The sequence below is a fragment of the Myotis daubentonii genome, chromosome 2 (genome assembly GCF_963259705.1).
Source record: "Myotis daubentonii chromosome 2, mMyoDau2.1, whole genome shotgun sequence".
NCBI lineage: Eukaryota > Metazoa > Chordata > Mammalia > Chiroptera > Vespertilionidae > Myotis > Myotis daubentonii.
In genome coordinates, this window is record NC_081841.1 from 116,766,158 (window position 1) to 116,786,200 (window position 20,043).

At 47.2% G+C, this 20,043-nt stretch overlaps 2 protein-coding genes across 3 annotated transcripts in view; one reads left to right on the plus strand and one right to left on the minus strand.

Annotated features, from left to right (window-relative positions):
- The window catches only part of FAM168B (family with sequence similarity 168 member B), a 108,642-nt gene extending 92,484 nt beyond the window's left edge, over positions 1-16,158 (plus strand). The window contains exon 7 of one of the 2 annotated variants that reach the window (XM_059684381.1): positions 14,317-16,158. In XM_059684381.1, the coding sequence (XP_059540364.1) occupies positions 14,317-14,360 (44 nt within the window). In that variant the 3' untranslated portion in view covers positions 14,361-16,158. The remainder of the gene's footprint in view (positions 1-14,316) is intronic. The other variant, XM_059684376.1, reaches the window with a different exon arrangement.
- On the minus strand, positions 26-16,948 carry ARHGEF4 (Rho guanine nucleotide exchange factor 4). Its single transcript, XM_059684386.1, is given in 12 exon segments — positions 26-577; positions 1,174-1,254; positions 1,939-2,003; positions 2,005-2,177; positions 2,946-3,104; positions 13,058-13,187; positions 13,551-13,821; position 14,001; positions 15,236-15,394; positions 15,457-15,574; positions 15,576-15,607; positions 16,808-16,948. Coding segments are annotated over 12 exon segments (1,587 nt in total). The 5' UTR covers positions 16,934-16,948; the 3' UTR covers positions 26-305.
- Between the last annotated feature and the right edge of the window lie 3,095 nt (positions 16,949-20,043).

Here is a 20,043-nt window from a genome sequence, read left to right on the forward strand (position 1 = left end):
GTGGTGGGAGGCAGACAGTCTCCTCCTGCCCAGAGAAAACAGGAGGAGGAATGATTAGATGTATGAAGAAGAGAGTCTAAAGTAGTCAGTCCTTTTACACATGTCCATCTTGCTGATGGTTCTCAGCTGTAGTTTCCAGGAGGCCCCACAAAGGTAGGGAGGGTGGCGGGAGGCGCTCCTGTGCTGTGGGTCTTCTGCCCCTCCAGCTTGTGTATGTAGTGCATCAGTAGTGAGGAAGAACCGAGAATAGGTGCAGAGCCTGGTACGAACTGGTGACACCAAGCCATTTCCTTGCTCAGCCCTGCTCACTTCCAGTTTGCAGAGTAGGCAGAGGAGGGCCGGAAGCCATGGGTGAACCTTGGGGCGGGAAAGCTGGAGACTAGCTGGCAGAGCAGGCCAAGACAGTGCTGTTGGTGGGGAATAGGCTCACTTGGGGAAGGGTGCCAGCCGCTAATGCTATACCAGAAGGTGGATGGCTCCTACTTGGGCTCTTCCATCACCAAGACCTGTTGCTGGGGCAGGCTGGTTAGCAATGTCAGGTGCTCTTGGTGCATCAGATAGCAGGGCTGTCTGAGGGCTGGGTAAGGAGACAGAAGGAGTTATATAAGTGCCCAGAGAATCATTAGTACAGGGCAGAATGGCATCCTCTGCTGTGGGGTGGTAGCATGGGACCTGTCCCAAGGCTCTGCCTCAGACTCCCATGGTAGGGAACTTGCTTCCAGTGGGGTTATTACACCCAGGAGCCTGAGCCACCCTCTTGTAGTGTGCAGAGATGAGGGCTAAGGGACCTGGAAGGTGTGAGGCCCTGCAGCTTCTCCATGGCATAGGCTCTGTGCAAGGCAGTTTCAGTGCCTCTGTGGGAATGGGGATGTAAGGTGGCTGTGAGGATGACTGCTACAAAGCAGGCCTGAGGAAGTGAGCACTGTCACTATTACTAATGGTATTGCTTGGGGGCAGGGTTGTCTGAGGTGATGGAGAGCAAGAATTCCAAATGCATACTGATATAAGTTTCATCAGTGGTGACCCCTTATCACCAGCCTTTGGGAACAAACACCTGCAAAGGGCAATGGGTAACTGAGGACCTAGGTGCTAGCTCACTTTGTCTTGGGTGTCAGAGAAGGGTTTGATCAGGACTAGACTGCTAAAGTGGATATGGGACTACCACCTGCTTACCTTTGGGCTTCCTGGGTGCCTGCTGCTTGCTGGCATTCAGCATGGCCTGCTCCCTCTGCAGCTTAGTGATGGAGAAGCCTGGGAGCGAGGGGCACAAATGAGATACCTGCTTCCCTGCCAGGACTTTGCTGCTCTTCTACTTTCCCCTCCGCCCCTGCCCACAGTCCTTTTGTCCTATGCTTCCTGGCCATGGAGCAGTCCTCTGTGTATCATACTTGTTCTACAGTGCGCAGGGCTCATCATGCTGCAGGGACTGTGTCCTGCTCAGCCAGCTGGCCTTGGCTCCAGACAGAGCCAAGGTGCTCCTCCTGGTGCCCTTCTCAGAGCCCTCCCCACATTCTCCCCTTGCCCTACCCCATCTTTCACCTGAGGCTTTTCCCAAGCCAAGAGCTAATCTGGTCACTGCTGAGTATGAGGACAAGGGGCACATGGACAGGAAGGGAATGTGGTGGGGAGATACCCTGCTCATATGGGGATGGGACAGGCTTCTGGAGGTCAGTCCCACCTCCCACTCCAGTGTTATCCCTGCAACTGAGCACACTTGAGTGTACGTGTGTTGGAAGCAACCCCTCCCCCCACAAAAGGCCAGCAGAACCATTCCCTGGGGCTGAAATCAAGAGACCCTGGAGCCTCACCAAACCCTGAGACCCTTGGTCTATGAGACATGCAGTCCCAGTCACTGGTTGTCCTGACCTTGCATTCCAGGGTAAGGAGGCCTGGTGGGCCCTTGGAGTGCAGCAAAGTTGAGAGGAGGTATTTCATCTGTCTTCTGGTCCAGCCACACCTGCTCCCTCTCCCTGGCAAAGGCTTTGAATCAGCACTGTTTCTGCAGGCTTCCTGGCATACAGCAGGTAGCTCTCTCCCATGGTTCCATAGTGCAGTTGGAAGGCATTCTTGATGCTCATGTGGAGGTCTTTATCCTTCCAGTACTCTGGATCCACTACCTCTAAGCTATCCATGTCCACTCGACCCTTATAATACAGCACATCCTGGTGTAGAAGGTCCTGCCAGAGGCACTGTGAGCTGCCAGCCCAGCCTGCTTGTTGGATCCCTCCCCAAACTTTGAACTGCTCTCTTGACTATCTCTAAGACCCTGTGTCACTCACTGTCCTGTAACTGGAAGGGCTGATGGGTCACACACCTACCTCCCTAGCAGAGGATGAGCTCACAAGGGCATAGTGAGCCTAGTACAGTCCCCAATTATGTGCCAAATCTATGATGAAGAGCCTCACTCCTTTAGTTAAGTTATTGGCTAGACTGAGGGTCTTTAAAGGCACCTGTAGTTTTGTGGGCAAGCAGCCATGGATACAGATAGTGAGCCAGGGTCCATACCACTGCAGAGAAGAGCACCAGGTATACCTGGGCCAAGTCAGTTGTCAGGAGGGCTTCTGGATAGAGTTTCTTAGCAATGTTTTAAAAGAGAAGTAGAGCTAGCAGCACAGAGGAGGTAGGGAAGCTACTGGAGCAGAAGACTCCAGGGCTAGGGAGGGGAAGCTGGGTTTTGTTCAGAGAGGAGGGTGTTCTTATAGTACTGGGCCCTGGTCAGGCTGTGAGGGCCACCCCATAGTCCCTGGGCTACTCACTCTCCCACCGTCATCCTGACCCTAAGGGCAAGACCAGGGAAGGCCTGTCATACTGAAGGCTCTGGGAAAAAAGGTGCCCTGTGTGTGTCATCTTTTCTCTAGGCAGCTGCTTCTAGCCCTTAGCTTCACTTTCTCCATTTCTGCTCTAAATAGGCTGTCCAGCAGGAAAGAGAGACCTTCTTACTGTACCTTCTTACAGTAGATGAGTTGGTGGTCAAAGAGAAAAAACATCCTCTGCTGGCTCTTGGCTTGTGGCTGTGTAACTCAAATCAGCTTCCCTGAGTAGATGAGTTCGGAGCTCCTGGCCAGAAGATCTTCCCCGTGAGAGACCGCAAAAAGAGCCACAAGCTTCAGACAACATCAGAGCAGTACCCAAGAAGCTTCATAAGCAGCATATCCACAGAGAGATATTGGTAGGTACCAGACACTGTAGAGGCAAATTTCACTTCATGTGGTCAGCACCTGTGATCAGACTTGAGCCTCAGGTCAATGCCATGCACAAATAAGTCAACAGCGCTCAAGACGCAATTACCACAGGAGGGCCCACACAACTGATACAAGGAACAGTCCTGGACCACCCAGGTCAGGTGTCAAGAACACGGCATCCCTGATCCCCACAGAACACCTACTACGTAAAGGCCACCCCATGAAGACTGGGAGTCATAACAAATCTATCTAGTACAAAACAAACAAAGGCAGCTAAACTGGGAAGACAAAGAAACAGGCCCCAAATTAAAGAACAAGGAAATCTCCAGAAAAATAGCTAAATGAAACAGAGGGAGGCAATTTATCAGATATAGAGTTCAGGCTAATGGTTACAGGTTGCTCAAAGCATGGAAAAAGATAAACCATAAAAAAAAGGACCAATCAGAAATGAAGAATACAATACCAGAACTGAATACACTGGAAGAAATACAGGTTGGATGAAGCAGAGGATTGAATCAGCGATTTTCAACACAAGGAAGAAAAAAAATACCCAATCAGAGCAGCAAAAATGTAAAAAAGAATAGGTTAAGGGACCATTGAGAATACATGAGGCATAACAGCCTTGTGATAGGGGTACCAGAAGAAGAGAGAGAGTAAGGGATTGAGAATCTATTTGAAGAAATAATGACCAAAACTTCCTTAACCTGGTGAAGAAAAAAGATACAAGTCCAGTAAGTGCACAGAACCCCAAACAAGAGGGATCCAAAGAGGCCTACACCAAGACATAACTAAAATGGCAAACATTAAAGACAAAGAGAATCTTAAAAGCAGTAAGAGACAGTTATGAGGTGCTCCCATAAGACTGTCAACTGATTTCTCAACAGAAACATTTCACACTGGAAGGGATTAGCATGAAACAGTCAAAGTGAAGAAAAGTAAGGAACTACAGCCAAGACTGCATTAGTCAGCAAGGCTATCATTTAATATTGAAGGAGAAATTAAGGGCTTCTCAGACGAGAAAAAGCTAAAGAATTTCTTACCACCAAACCAGTATTACAAGAAATGTGAAAGTGCCTGCATCAAGAAGAAGAGGCAGCCCTTGGCTGGATGCCTCAGTTGTTTGGAGTGTCATTGTGTACACCCAAGGTTCTTGGTTCAATCATAGGCACATACACACATATAGGAGGCAGCTGATAGATGTTTCTCTCACATTGATGTTTCTCTCTCTCTCTCTCTTCCCCTCTTCTACCCTCTCTCCCCCTTACCCTTCTTCTCTCTCTAAAATCAATAAAAATCATATTCTCAAGTGAGAATTAAAAAAAATAATAAGAGTATCCACAGGCAGCAAAATCTCAGATATATGCCGAAGCAGTATCTTCACCGATACAGCTCCCAGGACAATGGAAACTAAAGAGAAAATAGACAAATGGGACTACATCAAAATAAAGACCTCTGCACAGCAAAAGAAACCATCAACAAAACAACAAGAAAGCCTACTACATGGGAGAACATATTTGCCAATGTTATCTCCGATAAGGGTTTAATCTCCAACATTTACAGGGAACTCATACAACTTAACAAAAGGAAGATAAACAACCCAATCAAAAAATGGGCAATGGACCTAAATAGATACTTTTTGAAAGAGGACATACAGAAGGCCAAGAAACATATGAAAACATGCTCAAACTCACTAATTATCCAAGACATGCAAATCAAAACAACAGTGAGGTATCATCTCACACCTGTCAGAATGGTTATCAACAAATCAACAAATGACAAGTGCTGGCGAGGATGTGGAGAAAAGGAACCCTTGTGCACTGCTGGTGGGAATGCAGACTGGTACAGCCACTGTGGAGAACAGTATGGAGTTTCCTCAAAAAAAAAAACCCCTAAAGATGGAACTCCCATTTGATCCAGTGATCCCACTTCTGGGAATATTTCCCAAGAAACTAGAAACACCAATCAGAAAGGATATATGCACCCTTATGTTCATAGCAGCACAATTTACAATAGCTAAGATTTAGAAACAGCCTAAATGCCCTTCAGCAGATGAGTGGATTAAAAAACCATGGTGCATCTACACAATGGAATACTATGTTGCTGTAAAAAGGAAGAAACTCCTACCATTTGCAGCAGCTTGGATGGCGCTGGAGAGCATTATGCTAAGTGAAAGAAGTCAGTCAGAGAAAGATAAATATCACATGATCTCACTCATTTGTAGATTATAATGAACAACATAAACTGATGAACAAAAACAGATCCAGAGACAGAGAAGCATGGAGCAGATGCTCAAATCTTAGAGGGAAGGTAGGGGAGGGTGGGGGAGAGATCAATCAAAGGACTTGTATGCATGCATATAAGCAAAACCAATGGATGCAGACACCGGGGGGGGGGGGGGTAGGGGGACGTGAGGGCATGAATGGGAGTGGGGTGGGGGGGCAATAGGAGATAAGGACATATGTAATACCTTAATTAATAAAGAAAAAATAAGAGAAAACCCAACAACTTAGTAAAAAAACAGCAATAAATACATATCTGTCAATAATCACTTTAAATGTAAGTGGTATAAGTGCTCCAATAAAAAAACACACAACAACATAGTGTACCTGAATGGATAAGAAAACAAAACACATATATATGCTGTCTACAAAAGACCCACTTCAGAATGAAAAATGTAGACTAAAAGTAAAAAGATGGAAAAATATTTCATGCAAATGAAAATGCAAAATAAAAAAAAGCTGGGGTAACACATATTAGACAAAAGAGTCTTTAAATTGGTATAGTAAGAGACAAAGAAGGACAATGCATAATGATAAAGAGAGAAATCTAACAAGAGGATATAACCCTGGTAAACATTTTTGCACCCAACATAGGAGCACCTAAATATGTAAAGCAGATCTTAATGGATATAAATGGAGAGATCAACAGTCATAGTAGGGAATGGATTGTGGCTTCAAATAGCACATTAGATCGGTCAAATTTAATTGAAATCTTGAGAGCATTTCACCCAAAGCAGCAGAATGAATATATATATATATATATATATATATATATATATATATATATATATATATATATATATATATTCTTTTAAAATGCATATGAAACATTTTCTAGGATAGACCACATGATAGGACACAAAACAAGTCTCAGTAAATTTAAAAAGGTTCAAATCAGATCAAGCATCTTTTCTGACCATAAGGCTATGAACCTAGAAAGCAATTACAAGAAAAATCTGAAAAACACACAAAGACATGGAGGTAAATAACATGTTCTTAAACAATGAGCGAGTTAATGCTATCAAGGAAGAAATCAAAAGATACTTTGAAACAAATGAAAATGAGAATACAATAACCCAGTATTTATGAGAAACAGTGAAAAAAGCCCAAAGTGAGTAGAAGGAAAGAAATGATAAAGATCCAAGCACAAATTAAAAAATAGTCTAAAAAATATACAAAAGATTAATAAAACCAAGAGAAGGTTCGTTGGAAAGATAAGATTGACAAGCCTTTTTGTTGTTGTTGTTAATCCTCACCTAAGGGTATTTTTTCAAATAAAAAAATGAATAGCCCTAACCGGTTTGGCTCAGTGGATAGAGCGTCGGCCTGTGGACTCATGGGTCCCAGGTTCGATTCCAGTCAAGGGCATGTACCTTGGTTGCAGGTACATCCCCAGTAGTGAGTGTGCAGGAGGCAGCTGATCGATGTTTCTCTCTCATCGATATTTCTAACTCTCTATCCCTCTCCCTTCCTCTCTGTAAAATAATCAATAAAATATATTTTTAAAAAAGAATAGTTTAAGGGACCATTGGGAAAACAAGAAGCATAACAACATCCGCAAGAAGAAGAAGAAGAGAGCAATGGACTGAGAATCTGTTTTAGAGGAAGTGCAAGGGAGGGAGGGAAAGAGAGACACATCGATTGGTTTCCTTCCGCACAAGTCCCGGCTGCTCCCAGGGATCAAAACTGCAACACAGGTACATGTCCTTGACTGGGAATCAAACCAGTGACCCTTTGGTCCACAAGCCAATACCCTAAACACTGAGCCAACCTGGCCAGGGCTTGATCGACAAGCCTTTAACCAGACTTACCGAGAAAAAAAGAGAGGACCCCAAAAATCAGAAATGAAAGAAAAGTAACAACTGACACCAAAGAAATACAAAGGGCCCTGACCAGGTAGTTAAGTTAGTTGGGAGTGTTGTCCCAGTGTACCAAGTTGTGGATTTGATCCATGGTCAGGGCAAGAATTAACCAATGAATGTATAGTTGGATGGAGCAATAATGTTTCTCTCCCTTTTATCTCTCTAGAATAATTTTTTTAAAAAATACAAAGGATTATAAGAAAATCTGAACAACTGTATGCCAACAATTGGACAATCTGGACAAAAGGAAAAACCTCCTAGGAAAATACAATTTTCCAACACCAAATAAGAAAGAATCAGAGAACCTGAAGAGACAGTAACTGAACCAGTAACCTAAAACTCCCAATACAAGTCCTGAACTGGATGGCTTCGCAGGTAAATTTTTCCAAACATTCAGAAAAGAAGTAACATCTATCCTTCTCCAATTATTACAATAATTCAAGAGGAGGCAAGACTTCCAGGCTTATTTTATGAGGCCAGCATCATCATGATTCCAAAACCATATAAAGGCACTACAAGGAAAGAATTATAGGCCAATATCCCTGATGAACATAGATATTAAAATTCTCAACAAAATTTTAGCAAACTGGTTCCAGTAATACATTAAAAAGATCATACACCTTGATCAAATAGGATTTATTCTGGGGATGCAAGGTTGGTACAATATCTGTAAATCAATAAACATGATAGACCACATAAATAAGATGAAGGATAAAAACCTAATTATATCAATAGATGCAGAAAAATATTTGATAACATCCAGCACCTATTTATGATAAAAACTCTCAGCAAAGTGGAAGTAGAGGGAACATACTGCAACATAATAAAGGCCATATGTGACCAACCCATAACCAACATCATATTCAGTGGGCAAAAACTACAACTGGCTCCCTTAAGATCAGGAAAAAGACAGGGATGTCTGCTTTCACCACTCTAATTCAATATAGTGCTGGAAGTCTTAACCAAACAATCAAATAAGAAGAAGAAATAAAAGGCAACCAAATTGGAAATAAGTAAAACTGCCATTATTTGCAGATAACATGATACTGTATATAGAAAACCCTAAAGATTCCACCAAAAAAACTAGAACTGATAAAGGAATTTAGTAAAGCAGGGGAATACAAAATAAATACCCAGAAATGAGTTTCATTTTTACACCAATAATATCAGTAAGGGAAACTAAGAAAACAATTCCATTCACAATTGCTTCAAAAAGAATAAAATACCTGGTTATAAATTTAACCAAGGATGTAAAAGACTTGTACTTGCAAAATTATTAGAAGACAATGAAGAAAGAAATGAAAGATACAAGTAAGTGGAAGCATATACCATGTTCAAGGAAAGGAAATATTAACATCATTAAAATATCCATACTACCTACCCAAAGCAATCTATAGATTCAGCTATGAAGATACCAGTGGCTTATCTTGGTATTTCACAGAACTAGAACTAAAATTTATATGGAAACACAAAAGACCTGAATAGCCACAGCAATGTTGAGAAAAAAGAACAAAGTTGGAGGAATAATGCTACCTGATGTCAAACTGTACTACAAAGCCATAACAACATGGTATTGGCAAAAAATAGACATATCAATAGAACAGAATAGAGAGCCCAGAAGTAAACCCAAGCCTTTATTCTTAATTAATATTTGACATAGGAGGCAAATAATACAATGGGTAAAGATAATCCTATATAATAATAGACAAACATGATAATTAACCGTATCTCTGACACACCTCCCATTGGCTAATCAGGGCGATATGCAAATTAACTGCCAACCAAGATGGCGGCCGGCAGCCAGGCAGCTGAAGCAAACAGGAGGCTTGCTTGCCCCAGTGATGGAGGAAGCCAAGGTTCCCCGCCTGCCACTGCCGGCCCCTGAGCTGCACTCTAAGAAACAATGTTGCAATTATAGAAGGTAAATAAACCCTAGAAACCTGCTTTCAGCTGGCTGGACTCGGAGCTGGAGCTGAAACAGTGTTTCAATTATAGGATCCAAACAAACCCAGAGACCTGCTTTCAGCAGCCGAGGCCTCAAGCTGGAGCTGGCCTCAGAGCTAAAGCCGGCTCTCAGCTCCAGTGACAGCCATAGAAGGTAAATAAATCCCAGAATAAAAAGAAAAAAAGGAGAAGTTGGGAGCTTCAGTCGCCCGCCAGCCTGAAAACGGCCCTCAGCCCCTCACCCAGACTGGCCAGGCACCCCAGTGGGGACCCCCACCCTGAAGGGGGTGTGACCAGCTGCAAACAGCCATCAGCCCCTCATCCAGGCTGGCCAGGCACTCCAGTGGGGACCCCCACCCTGAAGGGGGTGCGGGCAGCCTAAAACCGGCCCTCAGCCCCTCACCCAGACTGGCCAGGCACCCCAGTGGGGACCCCCACCCTGAAGCAACAAGATGGTGGCTAATTTGCATACTGAAGGCAGGCAGCAGCAGTCAAGGCTGTCCGTGGTCCGGGACCGGATCTGTGACCTGGCGGGCGGGGGGCAGTGTTTGAGGCTGTCCGCTGTCCCGGGACCCGGATCTGTGACCCTGCCGGGCAAGGGGGCAGCGCTTGAGGCTGTCCGCGGTCTGGGACCCGGATCCATGACCTGCCGGGCAGGGGGCAGTGCTTGAGGCTGTCCACGGTCCCGGGACCTGGATCCATGACCCTTTCTGGTGGGGCAGCAGCTCGCACAGGGGCGGATCGGCCGGGGTTGGGCAGGGCAGGACACCTGGCTTCCACTCAGCCCTAGTCACTCTGAGCCGGTGAGCAGCACAGAGAGCCTCTGGACAGGGGAGGCAGGCCGGTGGAGGGCAGCCTGTACTCCCCACATGGCGGTGTTGACAGCTGTGAGCGCGCCAAGCAGAGCCTGCAGGCTGAGCTGAAGTAGCGCCTGCAGGCCATCAGCGCCCAGGAGTGGCTGCGCAAGATCCGCCTCCTGGCCCAGAAGGTGCAGGATCGCAGGGACAGCCACCGTGGCGGGCCAGACTGACGTCCTCCTGGCCGCACCACGGGGGTTTGCGGATCTGCAAAGCCAGAGGCCTCCGGTGTGCACATCCCCCCTTGGCATGCAAACATCCCCCAGCACACTGTCACCCTCCTGCGCCTGCAACAGTTGCAAACCAAGGCGTGCACAAGTTCCCCCCCGCCTCTCCACCACACTTCCATCAACCCAGCATGCCTAACACCCCCACAGGATGTGCACACATCCCCTCTGATGGACTCACGTCCTTTGGAGAGTGTCTGGGTGTTCTGGGTGCTGAGGGTGGGCACCTGTGAGATGACAGTGAGAGGGCGGAGTGGTGATGCCCTGTTCCCATGGAGGCCAGTCCAGCTACAAGATCACCTCTAGGAGGTTAATGCAGGTGCTGAGGCGGGAGCAGATGCAGACAGACACACCTGGTGGGCACAGGTGGCCCTCGCTGAGGTGCCTTTGGTCAGCGTTCAAGATCAAGAACCCAGAGGTGGAGAGGAATTCCGTCCTCTCAGTGAAACAGTGGGATAGTCGGGGCGACTGTAGAGGAGGAATGTGCACTTTGGGTGCCAGCACCCATGAGCGAAGGCTGCCCTGACTGAGCCTCGCTTGCTTGGGGCCTAGCGCACTCCTGCCAGGCAGCGGGTGACAGGACGTGCTTTTCCAAATTAATGTCCCCCCAAAATGTATACACACTTTGAATACCTACTAATTCCAATGGTTTTAAGCATAAGAAAGAAACAACAATGGAGCTGTTATCTGTTAAAAGTGTGGGCACAAACAGGTTGTTGGACATTCCCTGAAGGGTCTCAGATTGGAGAGGGTGAAGGCCAGACTGAGGGGCCCTTTACCCCCCACCCCCTACCCCCCCACCCCAGTGCACGAATTTCGTGCACCAGGCTACTAGTGTATTCAATAATTAGTGTTGGGATAATTTGTTCAAAAAAGTAAAACTAGACTACCTTCTTATACCATACACAAGAATAAACTCAAAATGGATTAAAGACTTAAATGTTAGACTCGAAATCATAAAACTCCTAGAAGGAAACAGGCAGTAAAATCTCGGACATTTCTTGTAGCAATTTCGAGCAAGGGAAACAAAGGAAAAAATTAAGGGGACAACATCAAACTAAAAATTTTTTGTACAGCAAAGTAAACAACAAAATGAAAAGCCAACCCACTGGATGGGAGAACATATTTGCCAATTTACATGTGATAAAGGATTAATATCCAAAATATAAAACTCAATACCAAAAAAACCCCCAAGCCATCCAATTAAAAAAATGTGCAAAGGACCTGAATAGACACTTCTCTGGAGAGGACATACAAATGGCCAAACAGCCATATGAAAAGATGCTCAATGGCACTAATCTGTAATATAAATTAAAACTACAATGAAATATCACCTGATGCCTGTCAGAATGACTATCATCAATAAATCAACAAGTGTTGGTGTGGATGTGGAGAAAATGGAACCCTGGTGCACTGTTGGTGGGAATGCATATTGGTACAACTATCGTGGAAAGCAGTATGGAGTTACCTCAAAAAAAAAAAGGAACTGCCTTATGACCTACTGATTCCACTTCTGGGAATTTATCCAAAGAAACCAGAAACACTAATTCGAAAGAATATATGCACTCCTGTGTTCATTCAGCATTATTTACATAGCCAAGATTTGGAAGCAACTGGTTTCCATCAGTAGATAAGTGGATAAAAAAGGTGTGATGCATTTACACAATAGAATACTACTTGGCTGTTAAAAAAACAAATAAATAAATAAATAAGGAAACCTTATCCTTAGTGGCAGCATGAATGGACCTGGAGAGCATTATACTAAGTGAAATAGGCCAGTGAGAGACAACAAGTACTGTATGATTTCACTTTTATGTGGAATCTAATGAACATAATGAGCTAACAAGCAAAATGGTGACAGACTCATAAAGAGCAGTCTGACAGCTTTTGGGATGGGGGCTGCAGGGAAAGTAGAAGGACTGAGCAAAAAAAGAGAAAAAAAAGGAAAAACTAATGGACACAGACATTTGTGGTGATTGCCCAGCAGAGCAGGGATGGAGGGATGTGGAGGAGCGTACAGGAGATACATGGTGATGGATAAATACCTGACTTGGGGAGGTGAACACAATACAATGTACAGTTGATGTGTTGTAGAAGTGTGCACCTGAAACCTGTATAATTTTGTTAACCAGTGTCACTGCAATACATGCAATTAAAAAAAAAAAAAAAAAAGGAATGCCTCTTGGAGGACTGAAATGTCACCATTAGTTCAGACCTCCATGCTGCCTTAGAAGACAAGATTGGCAGATACAAGTGGAATGTGCAAGCCAGAAAAAAAGAACCAGGACGCTCTGATTCATAGTGATCCATCTGTGGTGATGCTCTGGCAGGCCTGCACCCTCTGTTGGGAATCCCCACATTTGGGGATCTGGCCTGTCCCCTGAGGGCAGAGGGACAGCTCCCTCTTGCTGGGCTGGCTGGCTGCACTTTGGGAGCAGCATCATACTTAATCTCTTGTGGCTGTGTAATGTGAGTCAGCTCCCACACACTCTTCTCCAGGAAAGAGGCCACCAGGCCTGCTTTAGGTGGCAGCACTAAGGGACTGAGGCCCAGAGCTCAGGTGAGTGGATTTCCTGCTACCAGCTCTTGTTTGCTAGTTTCAGGAGCATAGCTCCTTGCCCCAGCTCCCTCCTAGATTTTTCAGAAGTATGATTTTAAAGGAAGTGGTCAAGTCCCATAGTATTTTCTGGAGTGTCAGGCCCTCACCTCCCAGTCCTCTATGGAGCTCTGCCCCTGAGTAATCTTGTTGATGTGTTCAAGTCTCCATTTCCATTCGTTGATTAGCTGGGCCACATCCTTCACGGCATGTAAAGCAGCTTCCACATCCTTGAAATACCTGAAGAAGAACAGAAATGGAAATGGGCTGAGAGGTGGAGAGCAGAGAAGCGCTGGGAGCCTCCTGGAACCACATGTGGAGCTGCTTCCCTCTGGGGCTGTGCCACTGGCCTGTCAATTCCTTCACCTGTCAATGCACACCCCCATCTTCTCCATAAGTGCCACACAAGGCAGCATGTAATATCCTATTTTTGTCCTCTTCCCTCATCTCAACAATAGCTTCTGAGAGCAGGGATGGTTTTACTCTGTGTTGTCACCCCAGTATCTATAGTAGTGCCCAGCTCACCAGGAGTACTCAACAAACTGGCTGACCCAGGGTGTGAGGAGCCCCCTGGCTGTCCTTTCTCCCTCAGCAGCCTCCTACCTGTGGGTATACTTGAGCAACTTGGCCAACTGCAGTGGGTACTTGCAGATCTTCTGCACTAGGGTCAGCAGGAAGCTATTGAGGAAGATGTCGGTCATCTTTTGCAGCAGCCAGCAGGCCTCATGGAAATACATGTACTGGCTGAGCTTGGTGAGCCAGAAGAACTCCATGCATGTGTTGGGATGGTTGTTGGAATACTCTGGTAAATCTGGAAGTTTGCTTTCTGGGGAGCACAACTGGAAGTTAGGGTGGCTGTCTCTCCAGCAGGCACCTAACATGTGTGGGGAGGAAGGGAGTGGGAGCCTTTGCATTTCCTTCAGGAGCTGCACTCAGGGGGCCCAAGCTCTACAATAGTATTGGCCCAAGCTATGGTGCGTCATGCCCAGGGACACAACCTCTGAAAATACAGCATGTACTATCCCTGTCACCATCAGGCTTTCTCAGCAGGACCCTCAGCATACAACTTTGACTGACATACAGTAAATATATATATATTTTTTGGATGAAATCAAGGATGCTAATAAGGAAGGCCAAAAAGGAGAGAGAGAGGGTGAGAGAGGAAGAAAGAGGAGGAGGAAGGGAGGGAGGGAGAGAGGGAGGCAGGGAGGGAAGGAGGGAAGGAGGGAAGGAGGGTGGGACGGAGGGAGGGAAAGACTAAATGGATGTTAGTCCATGGCTGTGCCACCTCAGTTTTCATTCTCAGCCCAGTGCCCTGCTTCTTCCTCACAAAAGTTCTGGCCTCTTTCTTTCCTTTTTTTTTTTTAAGCCTCATCTACCTGGAGCCAGAGAAAGGCCAGGTCTGCCATGTAGTGACCTATGACATCATGGACTTAGGTGAGCAAAGAGGATAACAGCTGCTGGCTGGTGATGGGTTGCTGTGATACTCACACTAGGTGATATTAATAAATTGCTTGTTCCCATCCCTCTAGTCACAACACTGCCTGCTGAATAACTGGACCCCGATCCCATACTCACTCTAGTGCTTAGACCCAATCTACTCCTGTGCATGGACAGACCAAGGTCTCCCTTCCCAGTTCTCCTGCCATTGGAGAGATGTTGGCAGGGTCTTCCAGCCCCCTACAGGTAATAACCAGGAAGGAACCCACATTGTCCCCAGTGGGCTGGACTTGACATCTGCTCACCCCAACAACTTTCAAAAGAGATAAAACTTGTGCTTTCCCTATCAGACAAGGCCAGAAGGAAGGAGTCCATCTAACCAGTCCAGTGAACCTTGGCTAAATGCCAGTTGGCATTTGGAGTGTAAATAAACACTGTAAAAGACACATAAATTTGCTCACTGTATGAAGAACTCCAAAATTTGCTATGAACAGCCTACAGGATGTTCAAGAGGCAGCCCATCCTACTCCTGCTCTCTACTCTGGCCCAAGGGAATCCTGGGGCTGATCCCAAGCCCCCTGCTCCAAGGAGCCTTCTCTGACTTAATCTCCCACAGAACTAGGGGCACTTCTAAAACAATGTTGAAGGATGAGGGCATTTGGGCAGGTGAGGGAGTGGAACCTAGAAGATTCCTGGAAAAGAGTAACATGTTGCCCGGTCTTTAGCCTGCAGGGCAACTTCTGGGCAGGGAGGTGGGCCGGGGCAGCAGGCAGGCAGAGGAGCCTCCAGCACAGGTGGGTGGGCAGGGCCAGATGCAGGTGTGCTCATGTGCTCTAGGAAGCAGGCACCAGCTCGCTCAGGTGGGGGCACTCCGTGTTGAACTTCTGCTCCAGTGCCTTCACAAAGGCCTTATGGCACCCGTAGATGTCCTCGATGTTCCCGAAGATGGTGCGCAGCTGCTCCTCACTGAACATGTTGGTGCATTTGTGACACTGCCTGATGTAGCCCTGGGGACAGGATCCGGCGGTCAGGTCCCTCCTCAACCCCACCGCACCACAGAGGGCCTCACCTCGCAGCTATCCCGTAGGTGCTTGATATAGTCCCACTCCCTGCTGAGGATCTCGTTGATGACTGTGTGCACCTGGTTCCTGCTGCTATTTTGAGCCTCAGCCCCACCATTGCCTGCCCTTGTCCCAGGGCTTATCCTGGTTCACCCACAGCTACAGGCAAGGCGTCTGGTCAGTGCCAAGCAAGGGTCGATGCCTCGCATGCCTGTGGCTGTGTAGTAACTGGGGCTCTGAGAGCTGTTAGGGCACACAGGGACAAGCTCCCACCACCCTCAAACAATGCTCATCTGGACAGGGGGACTACAGGTCCGATGACCATTGCAGTTGTTGGTGACATCTGAGACCATGTCTCCTCCGAAGGTGCTCTGCTTACATTTGGCTTGTGCTGGATGCAGGGCTTGGAATAAAGGATTGCCCACTACAGTTTCTGAACCGTGCTTGCTCATACTGGGCTCTTGATCTGTAGAGACCAGGAGAGAAGTGGATGGTGATGTGGCCTTGTTGGCTCTCTGACCCATAACTAGGAAAGGCTTGGAGTACACCACAGACAGTTGATCTAGGGCAGTGGTGGGCAAACTGTGGCTCGTGAGCCACATGCGGCTCTTTGGTCCCTTGAGTGTGGCTCTTCCACAAAATACCACATGCGGGCGCGCACGTACAGTGCGATTGAAACTTCGTGGCCCATGTGCAGAAGTCGGTATTTTGTGGAAGAGCCACACTCAAGAAGCCAAATAGCTGCATGTGGCTCGCGAGCCACAGTTTGCCAACCACTGAAATCTGGGCAGGGATGACAAACTGAATTCCAGGGCCTGGGATCTCCCCTCCCTACTGCCCTCTGCTGGCCTTTTGGAGTCTGCACCTGGATTCCTTCCTTAGAGACTAAAGGCCTTCTTAGGGAGAATCTGGGTCCCTCCCTGTGAACTAGTGGGCTAAGGACTTAACTTGTCCATGCCTCAGGTATAAGTGAAGTTTTCAGCTTGCAGGGCTGTTGTGAAAGTTATAAGAGGATCCAGGTGAATGTCCTGCACGATGCTTAATAAATGCTTGGTAAACCCAGTTGTTTGTGGTGGTGTTCTGACATGCAGGTTCCCCTTGGAGGGATCCACACACCTTCATTTCTGACCTATTCCTCTCTGGCTACTGAGGGCCCCCTGGAGGGAGGGGTGGGAGAAGGGGGTTGGAGTTAGTGACAGCTCTGCTGGAGATGGACTGTTCTTCATGACCCCCACCCACCCAATCCACAGCCGTGAATGGGAAGTCCATGCCCAACACTAGAGCAGTTTCAGGCTTGAGTTTCTGAGCAGAGCCATTGGCTCTTTATGGGCTTTGGAGAAGCTCAAGCCAGTGCCATACCCACACGAAGCTAGCTGGAAACCAGCCCTCCCCAACAGTGACATGGCTCCACCATCACTCTCTGTTGGTGGCATCCATTACTTCAGTGGCATCCCCAGCTTTGAAGCCCAGTTCCTGGTTATCCATGGTGACATGGTCCCAGAGTGCTTCAGCACAGACCACACTGCCATTGCTGATGAGCTGTGGAGAGAACCATGGACAGGCAGATCAGTGGAGTAAGGCTGCCATGGACTTCATGGGGCAGGGTGCTCCTGCCCTCTGCACCCCACCCCTCAGCAGCCCTGCGAAGAGGAGATCCTGACTCATATCACAGAGGAGGGGATGGAGACTCCCTTGAACCAGCTACTCTTTGGGGGCCAGGGCTATGCCCTAGGCATGTCTAGACTGGCAGGGCTCATGATGAAGACTGAAGTGAACTTGACCACTAGGATCTTGGTGAGCCACAGAATCTGAAAGTTGAGCATGTCCCTGTATAGGACACACCTGCCTCCCATCTCGATTGGGCCAGTGGTTAAACTATTGTCTCTCAGCTTCATCTCTCATCTCTGCTCTGTGATAGTGGGGCTAGGACACTTCAAGCTGCATTTCTGCTGTGCCAGCTATTCCCTGTTAGGTTCTCCTAATGTGACATTGGAGGGGACCAAAAAGCTGCTCCCTCCTGCTGTGTTCTTGTGGACTTGCAGTACCTGTCAGGTCACCTACAAGCAACAATGCTGCTTCACCTAGGTATAGCGGTGCCCAGACATTGCAGCAGCTGGATCCCATTTGCAGTGTTTTTTGAACACTTGCAGAACCAGTCTCATGGCATTCCCCTCCTCGCCACCCCCACCCCCCATCAACACCAGCTGAGCAGCAATCCTCCTCAGAGTTCTAGGTCCTACACCCACAGAATTTTCAGTTCTAATTGTTCCAACCTCTTTCCTTTATTTCCTAGGTCTAGGAAAGATAGGTACATATTGCTCCCTCTGCAATAGATACTTCAAGATTGTTCTTGTGCAGTTGGTTAATGAGTCAGACACTTTATATATGGCTAACACTCTGTGTATTAATTTCCATCTGCTGCAATAATTGGTGTGAATTTATCTTCCTGCATGGTCATTGAACTCACATCAGGAGGTCCAGACGGTGTGCATGGACCTCACCTAGAAATGCAGGCAACCCTTGTGCTCCCAGCTCCATTTGCCATTGAGCTGACACCTGTTTTCCTGGAATGTGGGTCCAGTTTCTGCTCCTTGAATAATGAATGTCTCTGGGGACTTAGGGCAAGAGGAGGTATGTTCTAAGGATTGCATGGGAGGTGAGGTCCATGCCCCTCTCTGTTGGGACCAAGTGTGGCTCTGGTTTTCACAGTCATGGGCTGGCTCTTTGGCTAAGAAGTTAAGACCTTGCCCTGGCCAGTTGGCTCAGTTGGTTGGAGCATCATCCCATACTCCAAAAGGTTGCAGGTTCAATTCTCAGCACTACCTAGGTTGCAGGTTCAGTCCCAGTCAGGGCAACAAGAGGCAACTGATCCATGTTTCTCAAATCAATATTTCTCTTTCTCTCTCCCTCACTTCTCTCCCCTCTCCTTCCCTCTTCTTCCCTCCCCTCCCCTCCTCTCCTTGGCTTTCCTCTCTCTCTCTAAAATAAATGAACATATCCTCAGTTGAGGATTAAAAAAAAATCAAGGCTTTGGGAGTCACCATACATGCCCTGTGAACTCAGCTGCCTGCTCTACCCTTCATGGGGTTTAGTTCCCCCTTGGCTTCAGGCCCACTGGGGCCTTCCCTGGGTACTCCCAGGCAGTGTGCATGCTCATCCTCACATAGAAATGGGAGCTAAACATGTCCGAGCAGGAATGTGTAGGTCTTCACCTGAGTCCAGTTGCTGTCTAACAAGTGTTTACTATGCCCCAAATGGGTAGGGTGAGGGGTGGGCAGGCCACCTAGGCATGGGAGGCCACTCAGATTGGGCCTTTACTCCAAATAGGGCCTGAGCAAGCCCATTCAGAAACCACCAGTTCTTCATGATTTCTGAGAGTAAAACCTGCTCCAAACTCTGATGAAACCACTCCTGAGAATAATTCAGAGACTATGTGTACATCTGCTCTCACATGCAGCAGCCTCTCATGGGTGGCAGAGTCCTGAGGCCCACCTGGGGACCCAGGGCACAGAGCATTGGGCTATTCCTGGGAGGCTGCAAGTCTCCTTAAAGGACCATTGCACTTACCCAGCTAAAAATACTTACTATAGGCCCTTCTTTTGCAGAGATGCCTGGCCCCAGGATCAAGAGCTCCTGACTGCAATAGAGACAGGGTAAGATAAGAGGATTCAGCGAGGCCACATGAGAAGAGCCAGCCTGCTGCATGTAGCGTGCAGGCACTTGATGGGGCAACTTGCAGTGCACAATGTACACAAGCAGGCCACCACACCAGGCCTGGGGGTCTGGCCTGAGGACAAAAAAGAAGCAGAGTACTCAAAGGTGGTCTTTAAGAGCCAATGAGAATGCAGGCTGCAGGTTAATGTCCCCATTCAGGGGCAGTGACCATGGGTTAGTATGAGCATCAGAACAGAGGGTATGTGTGACCACAAGTGACTTAAGCATCAGGACTGAGGGTCCATGTGACTATGGATGAGTAATATCAGAATAGAGGGCATGTTTGACCACTAGTGAGTTGAGCAATAGCACAGAGGGCACAGATGAGCGTGAGCATCAGGACAGAGGGCGTGTGACCACTAGTAAGCATGAGCATTACAACAGAGCCTGTGTGACCATAGGCACATATGTGCATTATGAAGATTTGTATGTTTTGAGTGATGAGTTACCGAGACAATGGAACTTCTTGGATAAACTGAGGTTTGGATCCACCAGGTAACGGAACTTTTTGCTTAAGCTTTGTAGTTTTGATCCTGGAGAAGTGGGTGCTCTAAGACTCCCTCTTGCTGCACAGCCCCTGGAATCCACCTACCAGCACATATTCACATGCTCACTATTAGATGCTACACTTTGATCTCCTGAGAAGAGGTTGTAGATTCTTTCTATCCTCAGTTCGCAACAACTGCACATATAAGTCTCCAGGACAGCATTCAGGCTGCCCTCACTGCTGGAGCCCAGGCAGGAAGTAATGCTGACACACCCAACACAGCCCAGCTACACAGTTTCCCTTCCTAGGTTGTTTCTGCCTGATATTAACCAGATCAGGCATCTGCCCCTGCCCCAGCTTCCTTCAAGTGAGCCCTGAGCTAAAGCCCCTCTTA